Genomic DNA, 12,696 nt, shown 5'->3' on the forward strand with positions numbered 1-12,696 from the left:
GAAGGCTGCGACCTGGACCTCTGAATTTCAGAAGTTAATATTCCTCAATCGTACAATAAGCAGACATTTTGAACGGCTAATAAGTTAACGGCAGGAGTTAGATTGTTACCCAAGTGGATATACGAGCTAGATTATTAGGCATGCGAAAGCGACATCTTCAAATGCTAAAGTGACTTAATATAATCAGCAGAAAGTAGGGAAGATAGAGTAAAATCATGTGGGCCATCAATAGGGGCAAAGGCAATTTTAGAGCAGGAATGCACAATATACGTACTTTTTACGCAAACGCAATGACTGTACTTCTGGCTTAAGATATGGACGTTGAAGTGTCTCGTTATGACAACAGTAACAATTAAATGAGAGATATAATGAACCAATCATAGGCGATGAAATGTGGATGATCGTTATTATGGTTGCTTTGTAAGTTTCTTCTCAGTGGAAAGCAACAAACAGTCTGTAATAAAGTAAATAGATAACAAAATCAACGTTTAATATGATCATCTAGTTCTTACTGCCAGAACGAAGTGGTATAAACTAGAAATGGTAAACTCATAGATTCCCGTTAGTAATTTTCTCTAAACTAATCTTCTTATCGTTTTCATAGATACGATCGATAAAGGACCGTTCACCTCTCATTGTTGCTGTTCGCTAACGTGTTTGTTGCTTTTTTCTACACATAACAGGTGGATTCATCAAGGCTCGGCACGATGCGTCACATTTCGATCGGTGGGTCGACTACTTCCGATTTGGGTACAGGCCTGTATCGTTATTACGCTCCTTATACTTTCCGGCCTCTTCTCCGGCCTTAATCTTGGTCTCATGTCGCTCGACAACACAGAGCTCAAGGTAATTAATAGCTATTCGCTTACATTGCAATTATAATATGCTCCACGTGATCATTTGAAATTTGCTGTTACCGTCTACAAGCAAAACTATTGTATATGAAGAAGCTTTATGTAAAACAGGCTAAGTAATTCTTTTATCCTTCTGATTGTATTTATCTTCTGAATGCCCCTGACGATCTGACACAAGGTCTTGAAAAAATTTACAAAAGCATTTTAAAAGTTGGCTAAACGGCGGAAACAGCTACGCAAGGATATAGGTTTAAGACTTTTGCTAGATTTTTATTGCTGCAATTTTTTAATTATTATTTGTATAATTTGAATACTTTTAATATTTTTCGATTACACGTCTCTGAATATTGACACTATTAATATTCTGAGCGTACAAAAGAGCTTCTCGTATAAAAGTTTCAAGTGGAACGAGATTTGCCAAATCTTGTTCTTTTGCCAAAAACGCGGTTCAGGTCTACCACTAATAACCCTATTGCTATGACTGTTTGTTAAAAAAAAGTCAATTTTTCCGACACTGATATATACAGAGTAAAACTGGGTGAAGCTTCGCCGAATTGTTTATCGTGACACGCACGCATTCACCTACTGTTGTTACGTCTAGAAAAAAAAAAGCCGAAAATACAACAATAAATTCGCTATAACGAAAAACGAGCTTTACAATTTAAGTGAAGGCTATTATTTCTATTCAGCTATCATCCAGTGAGATTTATTTTTCCTTTCTGGCCCGAAATCGACGACAGGTATTATTGACATTTTCATGCAACTTCTGAAAAATCCGAAAAAGATTTCTCACCTCATATATATAAACAAAGCTGCTAGAGGAACACTGCAATTTTTTTCCCGCTTTAAAGAGCCCTTTTATCCATATCCGAACCATCCTTACCTAAGACAAATAGTGTTACATTATTGCTGCAAGTATCTTTACGTTGTGCCGCGCTACCGAGGTATATTTTCGAACATATTGTCGTAGATCCGCCGCGTTCACGATGAGCTGTCGATCGAGGGGTGTGCCGACCTGACAGCTGTGAGGTGCCATTGTGTTCGCATCCCTGCACGTCTTTTCCCGCTCCTACCATGCTTGTAGAGTTCGAAGACTTCGGAGCTGTAGACGAGCGTTTTGCAGCTCCGCGGCATCCCGCCTCTCGACGTATTTATAGCCAGAAGCTCATTTCGGTGGTACGCCTAGTATTTGAAAACCAGTTCCAGCGATGACTTTCCTAAGTCCTTGTTTGTAGACGTTACTACATGGGGCGCCGATTCCGGGGACAAGCCGCGCAATTGGTCATCAAGGGAAGCTAGGCTTCTTTTGGCCGTCAGGATCACGCGCTCGACCAGACTACTGCATACGGGTGTCCGTGCGTGTCTGACACCAGTGCTGATGTACCTTGTGTAGTTCTTGCCGGAGGTAGTTTACCCCCTGCCGAGATGTGAAACACGTCGCGATGTCTGCCACGACTTCGTCGAAGGACTACTGCGAAGCCTCTATTGCCTGAATCATGCCACCCGACATCGCCCTCGAAACCGGCATAAGGTCAACCAAATGAGTACGATAATCATGCTGCAGCGAGATACGAAGAACTTCGCTGTCGACGAACTTAAACGAGCCCCTGAGGTCTAAGTTTATCGTCCCGACACGACGTTCTGACGTTGGTACTAAGTGTGTTGCGTGTCGCAAAATCCCGACTTCGCCATTGGCAAACCTCATACCGGACCATCACGTTCTATGACCTAAGGCCTCTCCCTATAAAGAAGAGCTCGTTTCCACACATACACATTTTTATACAAATGGGTTTACCTTCTCTTACAGGCACATTAGTACTGTGCTGTTGGTAATAACCTCGAAGTGTCGTTTATGATGACGGAAGCCTACAGTTTGTAGCAGCGTTTACTCTTCTTGAAAAATTACTGTCGCAATGCAAAGTTTATCACGGTAATGTTTCATAATTGTCGCTTATGTCGTAAATGTACCGACGATAGTTCTCGTTGAAGCAGGAAACGTTGCGTGATTAATCAAGAAACTGACTCGCTCTCAAATAAGGTAAAGCCACGAAGGCGTCGTTTGTTTGCTAATCCCATATTGAAGCGCAAGGCTCGTTCTAACAATTTCGTTGATCAAATCATCGCCTCTAATGAAGTTCATTTTCAGTTACATTTTAGCTATGGGAATAGATGAAACTGTTATATCTTGGACTCAAAGAATTCAAGGGTGAGTGTCGAGTAGCGATTTCGAATCGTTACGTGAAGCGGGTTGTGGAGTGAACGTATCACTGGGCCCTTTTTCTTCTACGATGAAATCGCGGGAACAGTCAATGGCAAGCTCTACCTGTCTATCCTTTGGTGGTAAAAAGACAAAGCAATTTGCAGGAAACAAACAATAAGCAGTATAAAAAAAGTCGGCTGATCACATTGCGCGGCGATGGTATCAGGTGATTGTCTCGATCCTCGCGAATTTTTTCTATGTGAGTATGTGAAGGACAGTGTTTATGGAATAATGTCGAAAACGATCTCTTCCTGAAGTCATTGGCGAAACTGATGCTAAATTATGTAACTCAACGTTAAATGAAACAGATCGAATTGTATAAGCGGATTCTAGGAAAAAAATCAACCTTTGGGCTAGGCTAAAGTAGAAATAAAATACGCCTAGAAACCTTTTTGCCATTCCAGGGGTCTCAAAATTCTACGGATACTTCCAACGCATTTTATACCTTAGTCCGATTCCGTTGGCTCCCGGCTGTAAGGTCGTTTCGAGATCTTCTATTATCTTGGATCTCAAGAGCCAATATAGGCCCAGCTGCGGTCGGTGCTCCAGAGAAGATCCATTGTGGCGTGGTTTTTTGGCTTAGATATATGGTCTCCTTGGACGTGAAAATGCATTTTCTGGTTTTTAAAAACAGGCCGGCGTAGGTGTTGGTTGCCGATACTTTCTGCGGGTGTCTCTGTATTGGCTGAGGCGTTAACAAGACTAGTACCATAAATCAGATTCGCAAAGATCGCATCTTTGGGTTTGGCTATGCGCAAGCCATCTTTGCGGGGATGTCCCTAACAAAACGAAAGAGTCACAAATTTGTTGGCATGTGGTCTTTCGCGCGCTGGATAAGCGTTCGATAATGCTGCTGCGTAGCACAACTAATTTTTATCCTCTTTGAATTACCTCTTTGCGAATGCAGCTTGTCGTTACTAAAAGTGGGTCGGTAGTGAATCGCCGGTCTGTATTGTGGGATGGATAGTGTCACTGTGGGCGAGTTCGCCCACCTGCCTGAAAGATGACCGTGTTGGCCCACAAAAGATTTATGAGACGAGCATGGTGCATTTGACTTTGGCCTCGTACATCCGCACAGCTCACAGAGTAATCCAATCCACGTTGGTCCGGTCTTACTCGGCATAAGAGAACTTTTATGCACATATCCAGAGTACATCATATAAACGTACTCCATAACCTATTATTATTATTATTTGCTATACTATATGTATACACCATTTCACTAAAGAAATTATTCTTCTTTACCACCATGTGATGCCGACGTATCGCTTTAGTCTTGAAAATTAAGATTTTGAGAAAATTACTTGCTAAATACTAGCTTGGAGAAAAAGCATTAATTTTTGTAGACTATTTTTTTTTCTAAATTATATCACTAAACTAAATCTGCGCTATTTTGATCGTGATTTTCTGTTATTTTTCTGTTAAAACCATAATCCCATCACTATAGGCTTCAGGGCAAAAAATCTTGCCAAATGATGCTTGCATATTTTTGCTGAAACCGAAACAGATAATAGCCTGATGGTGTGAAATCTGGGCTATGCAGCGAACACATTAAGATTTCAATCGAAGTCCTTTCAATTTTTACCGGGTACCTAAAGCTATAATTAGTCGTAGGTAGCAGACGACGCCTGTTCTGTTCACTAGGTCCGGTAGATTGTTGTCAATAGCTTGTTACAGTCTTATTAGTTGCTGGCAGTAGAGGCTCAGATTAGTTATTTTTATATGTAGCAATAAGTCACAACGGACGATTTGTTTCCAATCTCACAAACACATGGCATCACCTTTTTTAATGTCAGTTTAGACTTTGCTACAGATTGTACAGCATACTTGTTGTATTTTTTCTTCGATGTACACTACACGTGACCCACCCTTCATCGGCCGTGATCAACCGCTTTAGAAGTAGGTTGATTTCGTTACGTTTCTGTCGAGTGACGCCGATGAAAATACGATCGACCAAGTTCTCTTGCATCAATTCGTACGATACCTTAACATCGAGCTCTTTTTTGAAACTAGCTTTCTCTATTTTATGTGGTTTAATGATGATTGTTCCTTGCCGATGTTATGGTCAGTCACGGATCGGTCTTTCTTATCTCTCACAATAATTTCATCTAGTTTTTCCGTGATTTGTTGACCGCTACAAGAGGCATCTTTTCCATCGAAATTTCCAGAACAAAAGCGACAGAGTTATCTTTAGGCCGTTTCCTCCGCTAGTCGATGTTGACTATAAACGGCACAACTTTTTTATAAACCTGGACAGAGTTTCTGCCTTTGTCGTAACAAATTAATAAACAAAAAATATATCAAATATTTAGAAGAAATTTTACGGATATTCAAGCGGTTCTATCTTGTCTGAATAAAGGCGTCTCAATAGTTTTTGCTACAGCCAAACTTTTCATAACTTTTCGACACCGACCGAATAACACCGATCTGACGCGACTCACACCGCCTGGTAATGGGTGCCTTTAAAACCATCTAGCTAGAAAAACGGTCTCTCTCTACCTTTCCGATAGTCAATACCAGTTAAGAGAATATGTGATTGATGTATGAGAAATACACTGCATATAAGAAAGTATGAACATATGGATATAGGGTCTGCTTTTTTCGTGCAGTGCCTTATAAACTTGAAGTAATAACTCAAACACTGAATATTTCGAAATAGTCCCAACTGATTCTGCAGCTGATCATAAAATTACTAAAAAATCTCTATAGCTGGATCATTTGGAGGCCTATTCTGTCGCTTAGGACTATCCGTACCCTGACAGGGCTGCAGTAAAGAGGCGAAATACTGAAACAGATCAGGCGAGCGGCTAATTTTTCAGTTAGCCTATGTATGTACTAATATCACAACAATCGCCTTAAGTAGCGACCTTTGTTCATGACTCACCCCTTTAAAACGTTTCTAAGAAAAGTGAAGGCTGTCGCAGTAGACGAAATTATTATTGAGAGCAATTCAAAAAATAGAAGTTTTTTGTTTTTTTTAGCAAAAAAATCCTCGAATTATCGGCGTAATCAAACAACGTCTTCCTGAATCAGTTAACGTACTTTCAAACACTCAACGCAAAACCCTGTTTGGTAGATCCGATCGAAAATTTACACTTAAAAATCTTTACAAAAAAAATGTGTTTTTCTTGCCGCTGTCAAGCTTGTGCTGTAAACGGTAAATACCTCAAACACTTGTTCTAGCTAAAAACTATACTTAATTTCGAATCTTGCCTAGACGTCGAATTGTATCGAAACCACATGCCTTGACATTTTAGAACTGTTTTAGTATTATTTTCGTTTGGATGGTATCGAATCGAAGAGCAGAATTTCAGCCCAACGCAGATGTCCCTAGATGACCGACCCCAATGAAAAGCCTTGAATTACTTTTGTCATACGGGAATATTGAAAAAATCTATGTTCGTCAAGTGATTATCACTTAATTAAAATCACCTTAGTAAAGCCTATACTTCACGTAAAAGGACACGATCTCATACAGGCACAGATCTTCACTTTCTTTGCCAACGGACTGCGAAACACTAGAATCGATTGACCACTTTCGGTGGTCAATTAGGGTGGGCCTGGCAAGGGAAAATCTTTCTTGAAAAATTATTGTCTTAGAAAAAACATTATTAAAATAGCAAAAAAAAATTTCCGAACAGGTAGTAGTAGCTTGTGGTGCGTGTGCTTGCGAAGCAGCAACAGCAGTTCGAGTAAAGGTAATACTGAGCGACATCAATGCGCGCGCGTGTCATAACCGATGATACAATGCGTTACCATCGATTGTTCAATACACACAGTGACGAGTGTTGACGACAACGAAAGCCACTACGAAACCGGGTGTCAATGCTAACTGTGTTCAATCTGTCGACCATTTGTCGTCATGCTATCGTCCTGAATTATTATCCGTATTTTTTCGACAGGTCATTGAGTCTTGTGGCACCCCATCAGAACAGAAGTGCGCAAAGGCGATTGCCCCATTACGCAAGAACGGAAATTATCTACTTTGCTCGTTACTACTTGGAAACGTTCTTGTTAACAGTACGCTGACAATCCTGTTAGATGACCTTACTTCAGGTACGTACGATTAACCTATATATGTACTTACCATAATATTGTTAAAATATTATGGTAAGTACATATATAGGTATAAGCATTCTAGCTTTTATGTACGTGACAGCCGAGAAATAAAGTATTCCAACTTTTAGTAATGAAAGCATTGCGTTGAAATCATACGTTTTGAACGCAACTAGCTAGCTAACTAGCTAAAGCAGGCGTACCCGCATTTGGTCCTTCTGAACACATGTGATTGACAAAGGTTTCACTTAAAACTTAGTTCAACGTATCCATACGCGATAACGAGAAGCAACAAAAGATCACTGAGGTAGCGTACATTGAGTTGTCCAATTTTAAGTAACGAATTGTCCGCTCTGTGCTACAAAACAGCCATTTTACGTACTCATATTTTGTTTTATTCATGTTCTAATACTCTGAAATAGGCTTGATCGCAATCTTGGGCTCGACGATGGCTATCGTCGTTTTTGGAGAAATCATTCCGCAGGCGATCTGTTCCCGCCATGGCCTTGAAGTTGGAGCACGCACTCTTATTATTACGAAAATCTTCATGGTACTGACATTTCTTGCGTCATACCCCATCTCACGAGCATTAGATTATGTACTCGGTGAGGAAATTGGCCATGTTTACGATCGAGAAAAACTCATCCAGTACATCAAACTTACAATGGATTACACACAGGTAGGCAACTGAGATACGATTTCTACTGTTTTGGCGCCCAGAATAAATAAAAAATAATCCAAACTTTATTTTCACTCAAAAAACTTCGAATCCTGGTTATTATTACGCTATGACTACAAATATTGCTAGCAAATCCATATAATACCTATTTAGTAAATTGTTGTTAATTACAATTGATATCTGTACCAACTCGCAAATAACAGCTGGCAAATGAAGAGGTAAATATAATCTCGGGAGCGCTAGAGCTGAAAACAAAACAAGCGGGACATATTATGACGCGTATCGACGACGTCTTCATGCTGCCATACAACACCGTTCTCGACTTCGAGACCGTCTCAAACATCATCCGACAAGGCTATACCCGTATACCCATTTACGAGGGCAACCGAGATACTATCGTCGGTTTGCTCAATATCAAAGGTAAAGCACCAAATAAAGTATGCCTAGGTTCGATGAAATAGGCGTTTGTTATTACAGGCGTTCATTGCCTAACACAGATGTCCCGTACATGAACATAACCCTATAATATGTCGTCGCGTAATAATCATGTCAACAGAAATACAAGTTGGAAAGTATGAATACATAGTAAAGGCAAACTAAACGTAAACTATCATCGCTAACTGCTGATGGCAGCAATTGCAGCGCCATGCTGATCATCATCATCATCATCATCATCACGACTTAGGCTCGAAGCCCATACGGGTTTGGTAACATGGTAACATACTAACTCTGCGACGGTTGACGCTTCAGATCTAGCATTCATTGATCCGGGAGATGCATTCCCATTGAAGACAGTATGTGACTTTTATAAGCACCCGCTCACGTACTGCTTTGAGGACCAGTGCTTGGATGAGCTGTTGGACGAGTTCAAGAAGGGCAAAAGTCATATGTCGATTGTGCAATCTATCCGTATGGGAGAGGGCGCCGACCCCGTTTATTCCGTAGTTGGTATTGTCACCTTAGAGGACGTCATTGAGGAGATCCTAAAAATCGAGATCGTCGATGAAACCGATGTTCTCAGTAAGTTTTCGCCCACACGATCTTTGAAAGGCTACACGGTTTGGTGGTTTGAAAGGAGAGCTTTCGTACACTTTCGTACATTTCTTTCGTTATTCTACAAATATACACCTATATAACACTACGTACTTTAGAGAAAACATTAAAAAAGTTAAATCATCCATGAAAGTTTTACACAAAATAGAGTTCCAAAAAAAGGAAGTTCCATTGAAATTTTAAGAAGAGGACTCTAATTATATGTTGTTCGTATGTCATACGTATAATTGTATAAGCAATGGCTTTCGAACAAGAATAAGCGAAGGCCAATGCCCTCTAACTTGTTCCGTTACCGTTTTAGCTCCTTTCCGGTTTACTTAATTCTCCTGATACAGACTAATGAAACAGGGCTATTTACGAAGTGTAAGACTGTCGGCACTAGCGTCGTTTTACTTTTGTTGGCTTCTTTCACGTAAACGATGTGGTAGTGTTATGCGAGTGGCCTAGCAGAAATATATTAGCAGAACTCATGGCAAAACGTCAATTCTATCCATCAGTACCTGCCATCATCACTACTATCGTTTAATGCAAAAGGAATATGATTTGTTTGTTGATTCTGTTTTGCAGCGGATAATCGTGAACGCAAGAAGCGTAAAGAAGTACAACTCTCCAAGCAGGACTTTACTGACTTTGCGAAAATTAACGCCAGAAGTGTTATTCCAGCTCCACTAGCGCTTGCTACCTTCCAGTTTCTCTCAACGGGTAAGTCAACGAGCGAATTCGATATTAGCTGCCTTTCTATAACTTCAGCAGCAGACATCGTTGAATTTAAGTTGTGCGCTGTTCGGCAACTATGTGCTAAGCACATACGTCCATGTAGCTAAAATAAAGAAAAAGCTGCACCTATATGAACAAGTCGTATGTTTCCAACGTTGTGTACAATTATAGCTGTTGAGCCGTTTAAGCGAGAGTATGTCTCGGAAAATGTCCTTCGGCGTCTGATGGTGCAGAACATCTTCATCCACATTAAAGCGGATGAGCTGGCGGACGATTCGAGAAAGTTTATCTACCGGGCGGGTAAAGCGACCGATTATTTCGCTCTTCTACTCGAAGGCCGCGCTAAAGTGACTCTCCACACAAGCGCTAACGAGGAGCTTCAGCACGAAGCAGGACCGTTTTCCTATTTTGGAGTGCCTGCGATATTTCTTTTGCCTGTAGCTGGTCAGGCCGGTGGTAAGTACAGTAGGGGAATAAAAAGGTCGTAATCCGATCGACAATATCGACACATTACTCCGATAAGTTAATAATGTTTCCATGAATGGTTGTTAACTTTTCCTTCATCCTACTTTGGAGAACTTCACGTGCATTTTTCAACTGTTATGTTTTCTATAACACAGAACAAGCGGCGCTTATGTATGCTATGCTCTATTATACGTACATATTTTAAATGTTTTGAACTTGTAACTGATTTTGCAGGAGTGCATGGATGATAGACTATTTATTAGTACCTTCTAACGTTGCGACCTCTGCAATTTATTTATTGTGGTCTTCAGAGGGCAAATTTCCGGGGACAGCGGATAACAGCGCCTCACAGTTGTCACTTGCGTCGCCGGCGAGTGAATGCATACATTTAGCAGAACGCGCCTTTACGCCCGACTATTCGGTCGAGGCGGTTACGAACGTGCTTTACATGCGTGTCCACCGCAGCGTCTATGCGGCCGCGTACAAGACGTCCCGACTTGATCGGTCTAACCGATCAACCGCTGCTAGCCTCGAGACGGAGTGGGCTAACGTGCTAAATGCTCTCAACACCAGTAATCGCCACCGGAATACGACAGGCGGCGGTGGTCCTACGGCCAGCGTGAACCATAATGTAGGACACGTTGGTCAGGCGGCCACGACGACAACAGCAGCACCGGCCGAGGCGTTTTCCGCACACGGATCGCTGACCTGCGGCAACAACACATCAACACCAACGACACCAGCGGCGACGACCGCCAAGGCTGGATTGACCTCAGGGGCCGGTAAGTGCCACATTTCGGCTACACCCCCAACATCGCCAAGGGCGCGAACTTCGAACTTGGAAGCACTTCACGAAAAGTCGACTGAAGATAATGATCATGGCACTGGCCACCATCAGCAACAGCAGCAGAAGTACGATTGTGCACCAGGTGGTGGCTGCATGGACAGAGATAGTGATTCAGGCAAAGGCACGGCCAAGGACAAGGACATGAGTGAAAAAGCACCCCTGTTAGCTGCTGCATACTCGGCTAATGCTCCCCCCGCTAATTTCGGATTCAGAAGTAGCACATACGGAGGGCTAGGAGAGTTGCGGCTGGAGCAACTCGGAGCAAAGCGGCACTCATCGTCTGTTATGACGCAGATGAGCGGAGGCATCGTTCCCCAAAAGCACACCCAACAACACGCATACAACAACAACAACAACAACAACAACAACAGCAACAGCAACAACAACAACAACAACAACAACACAGCAGGCAAGAGGGCAGACTAGGTCTAGCTGAAGCGGCACAGCCACCTTTAATCAAGTACCACTAAGATACATGTGATTAATGTATCCGCATGCAATGTTTCAGCCATGCCAGAGCTAAAGATTCGGAGGTCCCTAGACAAGCTGTGTGCTGTTACCTATCTCCTTAGTTTTAGCAGGTCTCGGGTGATGCAACCAGTCGGGTGATCAGGATACGCAAAGAAATTAACCATGCTATTTTTGACACCACAACCCGCATCATTTGATTAAACTTGTGTAGACAAACGATACCGTTTTCTGCCGATGACTCTCCACTGTGTCCCTCCATTGCAAAGAGATAAATGCCCCTATACTGTCGTGTGCCGTTCACTCAACATCGTGTCACAGCCGAAGCATAATAAGCTTTGCTTGCACCTGTTCATGACCATATATATATATATATATATATATATACGTTTGTGTGCGTGCGTGCGTGCGTTTCTACGCCTGACTGTGCAACGTTTACTGTGTTGTCTGCGAGCGATAGTGTCGTCGTTGAACAAATATCTCGATGCTTTTACTTCGAAGACCACTGTTGTAACCCACGCTTACTGTCGTATATCACCACTTTCTTATCTCTTAGGTCCGTATGCCGAAATACACCTGTTAGAAAATGCCCTTCAACCTGTACGTACTGCCCTATTGTTGGCTGCGTAAACAAACAAAACGAAGACGGCTATGCTATCTGTTTCTCTGTAAATGTATTGTGTATGATGCCTGCATCATTACGTCAGTCCGTCATCCAGCTCTTACTTTTTATCGAAAAGCAAATAATTACGGTTGATTGATTTGTTCGTCTTTTTTTTTTAGCAACTAGCAACGTCTAGCTGAGTATATAACGTGTTCATAACAGACATATGATGGTATTTCTAGTAGTGTGACACTGCTTTCAGCCTGTGCCCGTAACTTGTGCTCTGTTATATTATAATTGAACTCGGAGGGAGATGCTTTTGTTGATGGCCTGTTGTCTGATCCGGACTGAAGTGCCAGTTGTGGACTAGCTTAACCTAACTACAACGTATTGACAACGCCCACTAACTTTAGTTTATAATTAACGCGTTACACAAATGACATCGTTTTAGGATGGATGTTAGTTCTAACAAATTATTTATGTTTGCCATTTTTTTGTGCAATTATTCACATGTAATAGGCACGCCTTGTTTGAGTTCAGCGAGTTTTTCGGGACCTCCAGTGCTAGCAGCTCCGCTTACACGGAGTTCCGATGCCTCGATCGCCTCGATACCGTTACATGAACTACACACCACTATGGCTGTACAGCCATCTAGCACTACCCAACAACAAGTTATAAGGTACTTTATATACT

General features: G+C 41.8%; 1 protein-coding gene across 7 annotated transcripts in view; it reads left to right on the forward strand.

Moving 5' to 3' along the window:
* LOC111250688 (metal transporter CNNM4-like) overlaps positions 1-12,696 on the forward strand; it is a 49,207-nt gene that overhangs the window by 32,777 nt on the left and 3,734 nt on the right. For 6 of the 7 annotated variants that reach the window (XM_086990600.1, XM_086990603.1, XM_086990601.1 and 3 more), the window contains 9 exons: positions 684-846; positions 7,017-7,170; positions 7,593-7,849; positions 8,053-8,269; positions 8,600-8,869; positions 9,470-9,604; positions 9,791-10,075; positions 10,396-11,340; positions 12,523-12,682. In XM_086990600.1, the coding sequence (XP_086846726.1) occupies positions 684-846; positions 7,017-7,170; positions 7,593-7,849; positions 8,053-8,269; positions 8,600-8,869; positions 9,470-9,604; positions 9,791-10,075; positions 10,396-11,340; positions 12,523-12,682 (2,586 nt within the window). The remainder of the gene's footprint in view (positions 1-683; positions 847-7,016; positions 7,171-7,592; positions 7,850-8,052; positions 8,270-8,599; positions 8,870-9,469; positions 9,605-9,790; positions 10,076-10,395; positions 11,341-12,522; positions 12,683-12,696) is intronic. The other variant, XM_086990605.1, reaches the window with a different exon arrangement.

This window comes from Varroa destructor, unplaced genomic scaffold (assembly GCF_002443255.2).
Source record: "Varroa destructor unplaced genomic scaffold, Vdes_3.0 BEIS01000005.1, whole genome shotgun sequence".
NCBI classification, from domain to species: domain Eukaryota; kingdom Metazoa; phylum Arthropoda; class Arachnida; order Mesostigmata; family Varroidae; genus Varroa; species Varroa destructor.